At 38.6% G+C, this 15,725-nt stretch overlaps 1 protein-coding gene across 1 annotated transcript; it reads right to left on the reverse strand.

Annotated features, from left to right (window-relative positions):
• Positions 1-533: 533 nt before the first annotated feature.
• On the reverse strand, positions 534-14,930 carry LOC110055401 (adenylyl cyclase-associated protein 2-like). Its single transcript, XM_089271867.1, has 14 exons — positions 14,729-14,930; positions 14,569-14,600; positions 14,376-14,444; positions 13,120-13,197; positions 12,548-12,601; positions 10,991-11,080; positions 10,269-10,354; positions 6,973-7,078; positions 5,545-5,716; positions 4,440-4,606; positions 3,403-3,526; positions 2,622-2,704; positions 1,715-1,861; positions 534-1,089 (listed from the first exon to the last, which is right to left on the reverse strand). Exons 1-14 carry the CDS (start codon positions 14,823-14,825, stop codon positions 1,006-1,008), a joined length of 1,389 nt encoding a protein of 462 aa, XP_089127993.1. The 5' UTR covers positions 14,826-14,930; the 3' UTR covers positions 534-1,005.
• Between the last annotated feature and the right edge of the window lie 795 nt (positions 14,931-15,725).

The following is a 15,725-nucleotide window of genomic DNA, read 5'->3' on the forward strand; positions in this document are numbered from 1 at the left end:
TGGTGCCCGCGACTCCGGATCGAGTGGTTCGAGTTTGAGCCCTCGCCGGGGACATTGTGTTGTGTTCTTGGGCAAGACACTTAACTCTCTCAGTACCTCATTCCACCCAAGTGTATAAGTGAGTACCGGCGAATTCAATGCTGGGGGATAACCCTGCGATGGACCAGCATCCCATGCAGGGAAGAGTAGAAATACTCCTAGCCGTTTCATTGTGAGCTAACCGGCTCACTTGGCTCGTATCAAGGCAAGATAAAAGTAAGAATAAAACCAAGGTGGCTTTCCAGACGCTTTCCCGCGCTTTAAACGGGCCCTTTCGTTCTTATTTTCTCACGTGCTGTGATTGGTTCGTTCAGGCATCCATCCATGTGCCGTAACTTTAAGGGAATTTAATTAAATGAAGCTTTAACTAGGTAAAAGTTTTCTTCCTTGTTCTATAACCTTCACGTTTCATGTTTCTAGAGATGTAAAGCACTCTCTTCCACACCAGGGCCAAGACAATGGGATATGCAACTTAATAATGGCTCTATTTCGAATTATAACTAATTAAAATATTTTCTTTATTAATTAGCATTCGACGTTGAAAATGACAATGTCGTGTAATACAAAAAATACAAGCAGTTCTTCATCTCTAATAATCAATGCAACATTACATTTTTGAAAAAAAAAAAATCACTTTTCCAAGTGAAATGAGATTTTTATTTAACTAGCAAAAATCACAAAACTACTGCGACAATAATTACTAAAATTTATATAAAGATAAGATCAACTTTATAATGCCTACGATCAAGTTAGTCAACGAGCAAAAGATTTAGCTGCATGTTCGAATAACAGCATACAGCTCTCTGAAACTCGCTAGTGATATGTTGCAATTTATCTTAAAATTTTTGCAAAGGGATTCCTGAGTAATGGTCATATTGCAAGCTATTTTGTCACTAGATTGTGCGTACTGAAAATTGTTTTTAACCATGTAGCCTAGCAAATCCAAGTTTAGATAAACTCGGTCATTTATCCAAGAGATTCACTGCATGTAGTAACAAATGTCTTGCCATTCCATGTGCTCTTGAACTGTTCTGGAAGCGCGTATTCCGCCTAATATAACAGGAGAAAAAAAATAGCCACTTACATAGGCATACATGTACGACCATTGACATTAGCGACGTTAAATCACCACCAACAACGGCAATGACAACAACAGTGACAACAAAGATCACGAAATAAAGAGGTTTCATTAAAAAAAAAGAGAGAGACAAAATGGGAATCTGCTCAAAACGTAAAAAAAAAAAAAAAAAAAAAAAAAAGGAAAAATAGGATCTGGACACCCTGCATTGAGTGTCGACCATCACACATCAAAAACTGGGAAGTGAATGTCGAGTGCCGAGTTATAGTGGGAGACTGAAGTTTACACTGACCTCCACAGAGTACGGCAATTTACATATACACGAGAGAAGCCCGCGTGGCAAAAACCAAGGCAGTGCTTGAACTAGGGTTTGAGTCATCAGTAGCCTTGTTTTCCACAACCGTAGCAATCTAGTTATTTTGTAGGTGAATTACATCAACAACAGGCGATTATTTTCGCCCGTAACATCAAGGGAAAACTAAGCATACTCAGGCGTAGCGGGTGGTACTGGTTTAGGGCCCTTAAAAACAACCTTGCATAGCATCAGTGACTGGATGCCATATGACTCATATTCCGATTGAAATTTCTGCGACTTACCATGTCCTGTGAGCCAGGTTTAGGAATCGAAATGTTCATCTCAGACGACTTTGCTGTCACTATCTCTGTTGAGCCAATACCATTTGGAAACATCACTTGACAGCCATCAGTCTTGTCAATTGAAACGGTTGGAACACTTCCATCAATCTACACAATACCACGAAATATCAGTCAAGTATAGCGAAACGGGTCACCAAATATCTAACTGCCCTTTGTCAAAGGTTTTTTTTTTTCTTCTTTCAAATATTACATTTACAACCAAAGGTATTTTTTTTCTTGACATCTTTTTTTCTTCACAACTATAAATTTCCCCACAATTCTGTTAAAAATTCCTCCCCTCCCTGAAAATAAACCACCAAATTGCAGATAGAAATATCTCTCTATAACCACCAATACCTGGAATATGTGAGTATAGGTTAATAATCATTAATTTTAGATTAAGATCTTCATGAACAACATGATTTCTTTTAGTACATGTACTGAGTCACACCACCATTAATTGAGTGGCCACCCATGGGGGAATTGGAGGTGTAATGGGGGCTTGTTAAGGATTAGAATGAGGCTTTAGCTAGTAAAAAACAAATACAAACATGCTTTAAGGCAGCACGAAATAACATGAAGACACCATTTATTTTAAATGCCTGTCTGAATGCTTTTCATCAGTGGTCACTTTCAATTTCGGACTCCTATCTGTCATGACCACTTCCAAAACAAAGCCAGTACGTGTATTAAATTTTGTGTGGCCTCTTAAAAGGGGTAAGGACAAATACAAACTGTAGTCTGTTTTTTGTTTGTTTGTTTGTTTTTTTGGGAGGGGAAACACATTTAACATACATTAAATGCCAGGAGAAACAAAAAAAGCCATAACAGTTAAATCAATGACAGAATATCCACTAACTGCTTGTACCTGACACTCCATACTCTGGCAGTTGATAAACTCAACAGTGCCAATAGCTCCTTTGAGAACCACTGCTGTTTTCTTACAGCTATCTAAGCAGAAAAAGAACATTGAATGCTTGAAATCATTCAAAGGCAATCTGTAGGCAAGTTTATATTTTTAAGGCTAACTGACAACTTACAGCGTACCAGTGTACAGGCATGCTTTCTTTTCTTCTTCGAATGTGTCTTTTGTCCAAAGACAAAAGTAGTGCATCTGGTTGTATCCAACTTTTTGTCGTAGTGACTTGTTTATGCATTTTACCGCTTAACATTGATATACAAAAATGGCCTATTGTGGAACAATTGAGTCTTACAAATGAACATGTGGACTGGAACTAGCTTGCAATTGAGGCTCATGCTCCCCGCATTAGCCTCAGTTTCAGGCTAGTTCCAGTCCAATCCTGAGAATAAGAATAAGGGTTATTGATGTAAGTCTCACAGTACATGTCCAGTATTGTGCGGGGAAGCACTTGTAACTGTCATTTTCCATGTTTTAGCCCGTTAGTTTGTCAGTAGTTATTGTTGTTTAAAAATTCAACATGTTTGGAAATTATCCTTAAAGATATACTCATTTCCTTTAACGTCAGTGAATCTCATTATCATCTTTGAGCTTCACCTTCAGCCTGTAATTGTTAATTAAATAACTTATGAAAACAAATTTATTATGAACATTTAAATAATACCGTCCTGTATAGCTAATATTGTCAGTACTATGATTAACGATAAAAAGAAAAGTTACATGCACTAACCTACGACCATGGAGTTGATTTTCCCCTTGACTTGAATTGTACTCTTGTTACACTTATAAATGTAAACTGTTTGAGATGTTTCTGGCTCAGAGATAACCAGGTTTCGGTTGTCTTCTTGAAATTCCTGTGACAATAACACAAAATTGATACGAAATACAGAAATCGTTTGCATGATAAGTCAAAATAATAACAACCTTACCAAAAATTAATAACTCCTTCATTACCGCATGTAGCACATGTACTGGCAAATACACAATGATCACGCAATGGTATATACAGTTGAACCCCGCTAATTCGAACTCAGTTTACTTGGAATTCCCTATCATTTCAAACTCAAAACCATTTCCCTTGGAATTGCTATTCAGTCATTTACTATTGGCTATTTTGAACTCCCGCTATTTCAAACTTTTTTTGTTTTCCCAGAGAGTTCGAAATAGCGGGATTCAACTGTACATAATACTGGTACCAGTCAACTTTCTCCAAAACAAACAACATCTGGACAGCCATCAAACTCTTGTCTCAACTTAAGGTACAGTAGAGTAACTGTACCCTGATGAAGCTAACTCGACTACCACACATTCTGGCATTCTGGGAATACAAGAGGCAAGAGGAGAGAGTATAGAGAATAGGAGGTCGGGGGAGGGGGAGCCAGAAACCAATGCCAGCAGACTGCATGCGGAGCTGTCACTAAGTGCTGGCTGGCTGGATTTTGGGGAAGGGGGGGCCTACTGAAGGTGATTCAAAACTTAATGGCTGCCCTGCATAAGTACTTTTATGGGGTGGTGTTTGTTATGTTGTACAAACTGGACATGTATGTACATGTAGGTGACACCCCATCATGAGACCAATCATGCATTAATGGTCTGAAAACTTAAATTTGAGATCATGGGGTGCTTGAGTAGTATTTCTCTGACTCTAGAATGTGCCATTTACCAAACCTTGAAAAATTGGGTTCAGCTGGCAACACAGTGCAGTGTTAACAGTTAAGCTAAAATTGATGTTTTTAAAACTAAATTATTGCACATCAAAACAATTACCACAATCCATTTTTTTCCTTGTAGTTCAAACACTGGAGGTTTCTTCACAGGAGCAGCTGCCTTTGGTGCACCTCCACCAGAAGGTTTTGGCTTATCAGGAACTGGACCTGTCTTTCTCAAATCTTTATTTTTATGAGTCTTCTGGTCATCCCGTACCTTCCGTAAACCTACGTATGTGGAGGAGTAAAAGAGAGCTTAAGTGGTGTTGAATGTTTTATTTTTAAAGCTATTGTAGGGCTGGTTGATGAACGGATATGCAAGCATAAGCACAAGGCAGCATAAACATGACAGTGTTCAGGGCTGTAGCTAGTAACAGTGGGCAGACCAAGGCACTTGCCTTGATCATTTTGTTTGTGTGATCATCAACACCCTCAATACCTAGGAAGAGAATTTTAACCATGGACATTGCTTCAGTCATAATTTTTTTCTGGCCCTGGTGTTTCAAGTGAGATGAGCATACAACCATGCATTAAACACAAGTTGAAATGCACAGGGCCAGTGCCTTTTCAACTTAATTATAGCAATACAATTAATTATTCTACTGTTAGTAAGTTATGTTCTTTCTACATTGTAATCAATAATTCATATACAAAATAATAATAATAATAATAATAATAATAATAATAATAATAATAAAATTACAAATTAAAAAAAAATTGGTATACTGCTCCAACCTAATTGACCATGACAATAGACATTGTTGAAGTTTACATGTCTTCTTCAAAACTTTGAAAACAGTGTTGTGTTGTTTTATAAAATTATCACTAACCTCCCTGCTACAGTGTCAAGACCTTTTGATTTTCAAGATTTAGTTTTCTAGCTAAAAGTAATACAACATCATGAAATTCATGCATCAAGTAACCTCATCCAAATCATTATCATTATTATTTTTGCTTAATGAAGAAAACACACTGTACATATCACTGTTTTAGTCACTGTATACCATAGTTTAGCTTGAATTTGAAATTCGTTGCAAATGCAGTTTAAAAACAAGTTAATTTGGGAAGATAAATGTACAAAAGCATTGAAAACACTTGGGATAAGTGAGCTGCATTTAAAACCACTTTACAATGTACACCCAGGCGAAAATAAACAGTACATGTACCTGAAGCAATGTTTGTGCCTGCCTTGTTGATCTCACTAAATAAGGCATTAGCAGCTCCTCTCTGGGCATCTTGACCTGGTGCTGGTGCTTGTACTGGGGGTGGTGGTGGCACTTGTACAGGGGGAGGGGGTGGTGGTGCTGCAGGTCCAGCTCCTGCCTTGGCCACTGCTCCCTATTAAAACGTCAATCACTCTATCACGATTATAGTATATATCAAAGGCACAGGCAGCGCCAAGACTTCCATCCCTATACAACACATTCTGTTTGGCAATTACACCGCTGTACTTTGAACAGACCTTTTTGGCGAACATGAGGACCATATTCAGCCAAAAGATAGCAGAACTGCAAACCCCAAAGCTCATGACCATGACAGCAATCTACATTTCGAAACTGTAGATCATTTTATATCTTCCAATATATAGTTATACTTTGTTGTGTTATCTTTCCCCCTCCCTCCTGCACCCTCCAAAAAAAAAAAAATAGACATGTTGAAAACTTGACCTTGGGTGTTTCTTTTATTAATCAATGACCAATAAGGATAAGGTCCTTGAAACAATCTAACATTCCTATGTACTTTTCAATGTTGGAACAGTTTACAAATATCCATTGTACGACTTAGAGTAAATGTAAAATAATGGCATGATTTTAAACAAACAACTTTTAGTACAGATACATGTACAGTAGGCAGGGGCATATATATAGATATTTGCCATAAACATCACTTGTCAAAATTCCCTGACTTTTCCCTGACTTTTCCCTTACAAAGTTTTATTTCCCTGTTCAAATATATACCATATGTCTGGATCTACTAGTCTCAACTAGCATCACAGCCATCCTTTCCACTCATACATTAAGACTGATAGGCTTAATTCAACAAATTTTTCATTTTCCTAAAGTAAAAATATCATTGTGATCACAGTCACCCCAAATGCATTTCTTCCAGCCTTCAAAGGTATTAATTCAGCTGTGTTAAATTATTTCAATTTTCCGTGACTTTTCATCAAAATGTATATTTTCCCGGGCTCATTTAATAAAGTTCCTTAACTTTTCCCTGATCTTGAAGAAGTTGCTTTTTACCACAATTGCTACTAATCTTGCCATCTGATCCGCTAATTTGCTGTTGTCGATAAGAGTCCAGACAACGCTGCTCGTGTGATATTGTGGTAAAAAACAAATCAAATGTGGTTTAGCATTGTCTGTACTCTTATCGACAACGATATGCGTCTTCACAGTGGTCAAAGTTTGTTGTGGACTCACTCGGCTGCACCTCGTGAGTCCACAACATTTTAACCACAGTGATGACGCATATCGTTGTCGACAAGAGTACAGACCACAATAAACCACATTCGATTTGCTAATTTTCCCTGACTATTTCCTGACCTATGGCGACCCTGCATGTAGCTCTTAAAAGAAAAAAAAATGGCTTACAGTTTTACTCCACACCAGGCCAGTTGTATGATGTGCTTTGACATATGCCTGGAGATCAGCAAGGGCACCTTTGAGACAGCTTACCCATTCCACATGCGTCTTATCTCTGTGAGATTAAAAACAAAAATAGATTACACATGTACCCATATAATTTACCATCACCTGATTAGAATAAATAGAAATGTCTCAAACATCACAGCCAGTACATAAGGCCTCATGGTTAGCACACTAGTCTCCAGATTGGGCAGTCCAGGTTAGAGTCCTGGCCAGGGACATTGCGTTGTGTTCTTGGGCAAGACACTTTACTTTCACAGTGCCTCTCTCCAGCCAGGTGTACAAATGGGTACCAGCAAATGCTGGGGGTAACTTCCTATCCAGGGAAGAGTAGAAATACTTCCAGTCATGTCATGCTACAGAAACCAGGATAAGCTCCAGATTATGGGCCACTTTGCTCATCAGCATTACATAAGGAAAGCACAGCGCTGTAAATCCTGAACTTAATATGTACCGTATTTACCCGTGTATAAGTCGACCTTTCAAGACCTAAAAATCAGTCCAAAAATTCGCCCTCAACTTATACATGGGTCAAAACAAGCATTAGTTAAATAATTAGCATAATAATTGTCTTTCAATGTTAGCAAACATGTAATAAATGGCAGCACAGTTTACAATGTACGTTCGCTTAGCGATCTGTTTCTCTATATCAGAGCTCCAAGTTGAAATACATCAACATTTATCCGCTAAATGTTAACCTGAAAGTTGTAGATACTCACTGACTCAATTTTGTCATAAAGAACCGATATTTTTCCTGTAAATAAAGCTGTAAAGCCGCTCGAAGAAAACATCTTTTGCGCATCGAACTTCTCTGCTTAGTAACCTGGCAGGATACGGTCTCGAGCACGCGCGAGGACTTCTGTTTGTTACACGCGCATGTTCTGACAATCAAGTATGGTTGGTAAGTGGTTTTTTTTCTAGTTACGTGAGTGGACCAATTAAACTGCTGTTGGTAAGTTAGATGTTTGGTTTCTTACGAACGTTGCTAGTGTTGGAAAGATCTTTTGTTTTTGGTTATGCATGAGGACCAATTAAAGTACTGTTGGTAAGTTCTTTTGTGTTGTTAGCTTTTAGTAACTAGACAAAGACCAATCAAAATGCTTCATATCGATAGAAACAAACTCACTTGTTAGCGTGTTCATCATTTCTAACAAGGTCTTGACTGCGTTACATCAACTGTTTACGAAAATGTCTTCCAAACGAATGAAGTACACCGCGAAGTTTAAGTTGCAAGTTGTGAAGTTTGCTCAGGAATCGAACAACTGCGCAGCAAACCGAGAGTTTGGTGTCAATGAAAAGTTGGTTCGTGACTGGCGAAAGCAAGTCGAGAAACTCAAGTGTATGCCCAAGAACAAGTGCAGCAACCAAGGAAAACAGTGCCAGTGGCCAGAACTGGAAGACAAGCTCGTCAACTGGATCGAAGATCAGCGGCAGTTTGGATACATCGTGACCCGTAACATGATCCGAATCAAGGCACTTGCAATGATTGACGAACTGAACATCACTGGCTTCCAGGCATCCAACAACTGGTGCACGCGATTTTTACGTCGCAACAATCTAGCTCTTCGCCAGAAGACAAAGATTGCTCAGAAGCTGCCGGGAGACCTAGAGGAGAAGATTGTAAACTTTCATCGCTTCGTGCTGAACTGCAGAAGGAAAGCCAACTACGAACTTGTGAACATTGGCAATATGGACGAGACTCCTGTCTGGTTCGATATGCCTTCGGCCAGAACAGTCAGCACACGAGGAGAGAAAACCGTCTCCATTAATACGACCGGCCACGAGAAGTCCTGCTTCACAGTCGTCCTTTCCTGCCTGGCCGATGGTACAAAGTTGAAGTCCATGATCATTTTCAAGCGAAAGACCAAGCCTAAAGAAAAGTTTCCGCCAGATGTAGTTGTACATCATCATCCCAATGGCTGGATGGATGCAGAAGGCATGAAGCTGTGGATTCAGAAAGTCTGGAGTTCGCGACCTGGCAGTTTGCTGAGAAGAGGAAGCCTGCTTGTCTGGGACGCATTTAGGGCCCACCTTGCTGAGCCAGTGAAACGAGCGCTGCGCCAGACCAACACGGATGTCGCAGTCATACCTGGCGGATTAACCAGCGTCCTCCAGCCGCTAGATGTCTGCCTGAATAAGCCATTCAAGGACCGAGTCCGAGAAAGATGGACAACCTGGATGGTGGAAGGAGAGAAGACCTTCACTCCGGCTGGAAATGTGAAGGCAGCTTCGTTGACAACTGTGGCTTCATGGGTCTTAGAAGCATAGCGAGATCTACCTGAAGAGATGGTCACACGATCGTTTAAGAAATGTGGAATTTCCAACTCTACTGATGGCACAGAGGATGACATGTTGTGGGAAGAAGAAGAGGGTACTGTTCCAGACGAAGAGAGCGAAGACCAGGAAAGTGAAGACGAAGACGCGTATGATGATTGCCTCACAGAAGAAGAGTGGCAAAACTTGTTTGGCACGAGTGATGATGAGGAGGACTTCGACGGCTTTTAGCAAGCAGGGACTGTGCTTGCTTACAAAACGGCTCCTTTAGGAGCCACCAAATAAAACAAAAGTCAATGACCAACTGTAAAATTGTGTTTTAGTTGTTTCCTTATAATGTTCTGCATGTAGGCGAATGCAAAAAAAGTAATGGAAAGCCCAGGTAAGCAAGCCACGTGTAGCTTTAGTTTTATTGCAGTCACCAGTACTTGACGGATTTCGAGGCTTGGCTACCAAGTTCCCCAACTTTGTTTATCGAGTCGTTTTGGGAGAGTCCTGAGCTTCTTTGGTGTTTTGCCTGTCTTGTAAAGCCACTTCTTATCTCTTCACACTTAAAAAGGTTTGTTTGAAATCATCATGTTCGATTTTGTGAGCATTTTACAAAAATTATCGTCAAAAAGCCCGCATACATACATGTTGCTAAACTTGATAAAACGCTTTTGTACATGCCATAATAAGCTTACTAAAACTTTATGTTGAAACTTGCTGTGATTTGTTCACATATCCGTAGTAGCTGAAAGAAAATTCTAAGAAATACAAAATAAGTTTTCCAAGAAATTCTTACCTGGAAATTAAGAAAATCTAGTTTTTGGCCTCAAAAATTGGGGGTCGACTTATACACAGGATAGACTAATACACGGGTAAATACGGTAGTGATGTCCACGTCATAGGCAAGTAATGCGTGCATAGGAATGTACATGGTACACTTTGATAGTTATGAATTCATTTTACAAGAGTTGCCAACTCACTTTTCTTTAAAGTCCTTCAAGACTCGATTCATGTAGAACTGAGCTGCATCAAGCATCTCTTTAACATATGGTGCAGGGGTAGGACTCTGTCAAGTATAAAATAATTCAGAACAACAAATGAAATTACATACATTGCATGATTTGATGTATGGAATTTTGTTGGCACCAAGAGCAACAAATGCACAATAGTTGAACTCCAAAAAACTTTCAGTGGATCAACCAAACAGCTAATTAATTTAAGCAGAATAAAACAGAATAACACAAGCCAATTATTGATGAACTTATTTTAAAAAAGAGAATGTTAGCTCAAAAGAGTTTAAGTTACAAAGTATATTGTAGATGGTTTCTTTCACTGGTATTGTATAAAAAAAAAAACTTCCATTTCAGTTATCTGTTTGACTATGTCTGTTTCATTCATTCACTGGCGATTTTTTGCCATTTGATGTAACCAACAGGGGATTCATTAAGGGCTGGGCACCAGAAAAATTGACCGGCTGTGAAAAGACCTTCACCTGGCTGCTTTATCTGCTTTTAGAACTATATGTTTTAACATGTTCACGTTTGCATTTATAGTCAAATGCAAAGACGCAAAAGTTGCACACATATCAAATTAATGACGTACATAAAGCACGCTTTATTGATTCACCTTTGCACTATACATACCTATTTACTGTATTTCAAATCTTATTGAAGACATTACAAAAGGAACGTAAGGAGCTTACCACTGATACCCAACCAAGAGCAGGAATGGCTTCACTCACAGCAGAGAGGTTGTTAAAAAACTTACTTGCACGATTCTTCTCACGGAAATTCTGTAACACACAAAAGCAAAACATACCTGTATATAAGGTGAACAACCCATAATACTTTATTGCAGCATACAGTAATATTGTATTATCATAATGGATCTTTAGTAAATGTTCTAAAAGCTGTCCTATTTTTTTAACAATCACATTATGAGCTCACAGTTTTTACATACATGTACATGTACAACTGTATGAGGTGTTAGTTGACAAGGCCAAAGGCCAAATCAACTATCACATCATGATAGAAATCAAGAGCAAATAATCTAATTGTCTTGTTATAAGAATTCTAACTGAAATTTCCTTCAGAAAATGAATTCCAATATTATTTCTCCAATATTTGCAGCTGTATTAAACTTTACACTTAAGAGAAATTGCACAGACTGAATTTTCTTTTCAAATTTGCAGTTTTAAGGCAATGTTAAGATTTTAAAGTCATGAAACAGTCAGTGTCTTTCTTTTAGTCTTCTATGGAATTTAATTATTTATGTTATGGGTCAAAATGCAGATATCAACACTATAGTCACTCTCGATCTCGTTCTAATATATTTTAATGTTCACAGCTCTCCCTGTGTATCAAATACATCTCAGTCACTGATTACAATGCAAAGGAAAGCTCTTTAAATATGCTCTCGATAAGGTCTAAATTCCCATGGCATTTCAGCATCTTAGGTAGGAGATTGTTCAGAACAACAGTTGCAGGACATTTTAGTTAGAAAAGTTATCGATACGTTCCTCAATTCAAATCAAGGACTCGCAAAAGTAATCTGAGACACCAGTTGCAAGTCACGCCACTCCTCAATTTTAGCGTGAAATGCAAAAGAAAACCCTTCAAGCAAGACAAGTCAACCTCTTGCGCCTTAATCGCTTGCTCAACCACTCTGTGGCCTGAAACCTCACAGCTCACCTAGCTATTCTACCCTGAAACTCATGAGGTCAACTTGTGGTAAGTCTAAAGATCACCTTGAATATCAAATGTAACGTTAAGCATTTGTCACTCCCTGATAATGATTGTCATGCTCTATGTGTTTCTAACATTACTTCTAAATTTTCTCCCGAAACTTCAGAAAAATTTGAAAGCGTCACCATTTCACACATGACCTAAAGCCACCGCATTCTAATGTTAGTGTACACAATAGCCCTGCCAATCAAATTGTAGCATTTGCAAAATCAGTGATTTTCTTCCCTTTTCTTACAGTGCCCTCTACGGGTACTTGTAATTGAAACAACACATCTTTTTCTCTGAGTTTCCAATATGGAGCTGTGGAAACACAAAGGAAAGTGTGGAGAGAATTTGGCAAAGCATTGGAAACAATCAGCTCACTGCCTAGGGCTTTGTTCTCCCACAGCCACTGTTGTTCTCACAAACTTTGATGTGCATTTCTATAAGTTGAAGCGGCAAAGAAACATTGAAATTTTTTTTTCTTAAATCAAGCATAACTCATATTAAATAAGATTTTTAAAATATGACAGCACCTGCACTTCAGATATAGCACCAGAGAGTGGTTTCAGCAGCTTCACAAATTCTTCCTGTAAAGAAAACACTGAACACTTATTATGTCAAACAATGGATTATTAGCAATTATGGTAAAGAAGAAGAAAATAGTAAAAAGTGCAATAAGTATCACCAACCACACTGAAATGACAGGAGTTCGCATGTTGTCTTAGGGATGCACAATGTACAACTGTACAGCTGTATATGCCATTTTAGTGTCCACAGTAGTGGAATGCAGCTGGTTTACAATGGAAGCACAGGCATGGGAAAATCATTAGAGAGAGATATATGCAATTTGCATTTGAAAATACTCCCCTTACTAACCACACTTGCAATCTGGTTCCAGTTAATATTGAGAATTCTAATAATATGGGCTATTCCTGATCTTCCAGATTTGCAGTAAGCCCTTCCATACAGTTCTTAGTTAAATGATTGGTTCTGTTATCTTAGAGATCTGCCTTCTTACATGTACTTTGACTGATACAGTAGATCAGCAATTTTCACCTTCAGCTTACGTGAAAGAAGGACACATTAATGTGGCTGTTGAACTCACCGTACTCGGCTTCTGATTCTTAGAAGCAAGTACAATTAATTCTCTTTGAGCATCAAAAGCCTTTTTAACCATCTTCACCTGGAAAAAGAATCAAACATACACAAGAAACAGCTTACAAAATATAGTCAACACCAAATCAACTAAAATAACACCATCCTCAAACCCAGTTACAAGTACATGTCCAATGTACAGTTGATGCAAGTTTGAATTAAAATATGAACTAGTCTAAGACATGCGTTAGCTGTTTTGTGGTTACCAGTCAAATACACTGAGTATACAACTACACCAGTTGTCTTATAGAAACACCACCACCAACACACAGTGGAGGTGCCGAATGGTTCTTCAAAAACCATACATCTCGCAAAATTTTCACCAGATTTCACGGGTTACGCAGTTTTGTTGTTTTAGTGGTTATGTGTGTCTCACAGTCTCAATTTTTTCACAAACCTGTCCGCAAGGATAAGAAAGTGTCAACTTTTTTTTTTCTTTTCTTTTTTTTTTTTGATAACTGACGTCTGAACATCTTAGAACCTTTGAAACATCTTGAGCACATGTTTGAAACACTTTGAAGTCTCAGTCTAGCAATTGAAGAAGTCAAAGTGTATCGGGCTTGCAAAGAAAAATGCTATTCGTGCCTTCTTGCAAAGTCTTGCATTCACCATTCATCATCCCCTACAGTACATGTTGTATTGGGTGCCAGCCCTCCTACTTCCCTATGTATAATTAGTCTTTTTTGTGTGTGCGTGTGTGCGTGTGCTCTTGCATGTCTTTTTCTTATTTTCTCCTCTTGTTTGACCCAAATTAGTAATCACTTTAAATCACTAAGGATGGCTGCCCAGTCTTATTAGCTCATTAAGGTTATTTCGGGCAGCCATGTACTCTTTTTATTTTAACTTATTTCATTCAGCTAACTCTAATTTCTATGTTGAGTACAAATAAAGTTGTTGTTGTTGTTGTTGCTGCTGTTGTTGTTGCTGTTGTCTACTTACATACATGTAGTCCCTTCAGACAATACTGTCAAGTGGGCTTGGAGAGGGGGAGGATGGGTCACATAATATTATTAAACTGGCAGGTACATTTATATGTTGTATCTATGTAACCTTATTTGGGAGCAAATAAGACAAACATCTGTCGCGATTGTTACATGTAAGCTTATAATAGGCCAAAGCCCCACTTGAGCTATATTGAACATCTCTGTATCCATCAATTTTTCACGGACAGAAACGGGAATTATCTCTTAATTCGAATCATATTACCTGGGTGTCCACATCGCCACCAATTTGACTTGAAAGGGCATAAAATTTAGTCACATTTCCATTCAAGATCTACCAGTCAAAGACAAAAGCACTGATTAGTAAATCCAATATCGTATGTCTTAACAATTTTTGTAAAGCTGAGGGTTACTTGACCGTATTCTATCAAAATAATTTCACAGTTCGATTGAAGTACCTCGTCGTAGGCTTCCACCAGAACCCCAACATCTGCAATTAAATGAAACCAATCAAGTAAATCACCTTCAGTTTAAACTATTAAACGTATTTAGAAAGAGACTACCAAACGAAAAATTTCCGCGTGAGGTCAAGCTCTAAGTTTAGGACAATTTTCAGACCTGCTGGTTCTCCGCCGCTCGCTCTGTCAGCTGCAGACTCTAAACGAGTCGTGACTGCTTCTAGACGAGCCACGAGTGCACTTAGATCTCCAGACATCTTACAAAGTCACCAACACCATCAAATACACAAGAAAAGTCCTGAAATTTTACTGAAAGGAACCTGCTGAATCAGAGGGAGGGGTGAAACTTTATCGCTGACTTTTCCTAATATGGTATTCGTCATTACTAGTTTCCAGTCTTCCATAGCTAAGGAAGAGGAAAATACGTCAAATAACGTTGGTAAAGTGTCTCCAGTGCTCGAGCTGTCCGCCAGATTCAGGGTGTCCGCTCAAAACAGGGTCTAATATGTTGTGCAATTATAGTTAATTATTACCCCTTTTGTAACACAGAGTAACACAGTTTACTATCAAAGACATGCTCATAGTATAATGTACGGAGCCCCCAATAGGACATGTACCAAAAAAGTTTGAGATGGAAAAAAAACTACTTATAAGACGACTTATAACTCGTCCAAGACGACTTATCAGTCTTTTACGTCTAAGACGACTTATAAGTCAACTTATAACTCGTCTATGGAGACTGATAAGTCGACTTATAACTCGTCTATGCCGACTCATCAGTCCACTTATAAGTCCGCCGGTGACGACTTATAAGTCGACTTATAACTCGTCTATGGTAACTGATAAGTCGACTTATAACTCGTCCATGCCGACTTATAAGTCGATTTATAAAAAATTGTCCCTTCCCATATAGTCGTGTAGCTGACGGGGCACTGAACCGGGAATCCAATTCAAGATTCAAGATGGAGGACCGAAACGAACTCATTGAACATTACTGAATCTAGGATATCAACAAAAGGAAATTCTTTCATGTCTTCTGCTGATACACGACCAGAACTGAGTTCTAGGCAGTTGAGGCGAATTCTTGCAAGGAGAAGTTTAACAAGAAGGAAACATGTATCCAATCTCAGTTTCAACAGTTGTAAATCGCATAGAGC

Source organism: Orbicella faveolata, unplaced genomic scaffold (genome assembly GCF_042242905.1).
Source record: "Orbicella faveolata isolate gen_17 unplaced genomic scaffold, um_ofav_v1 contig_34, whole genome shotgun sequence".
Classification (NCBI taxonomy): Eukaryota; Metazoa; Cnidaria; class Anthozoa; order Scleractinia; family Merulinidae; genus Orbicella; species Orbicella faveolata.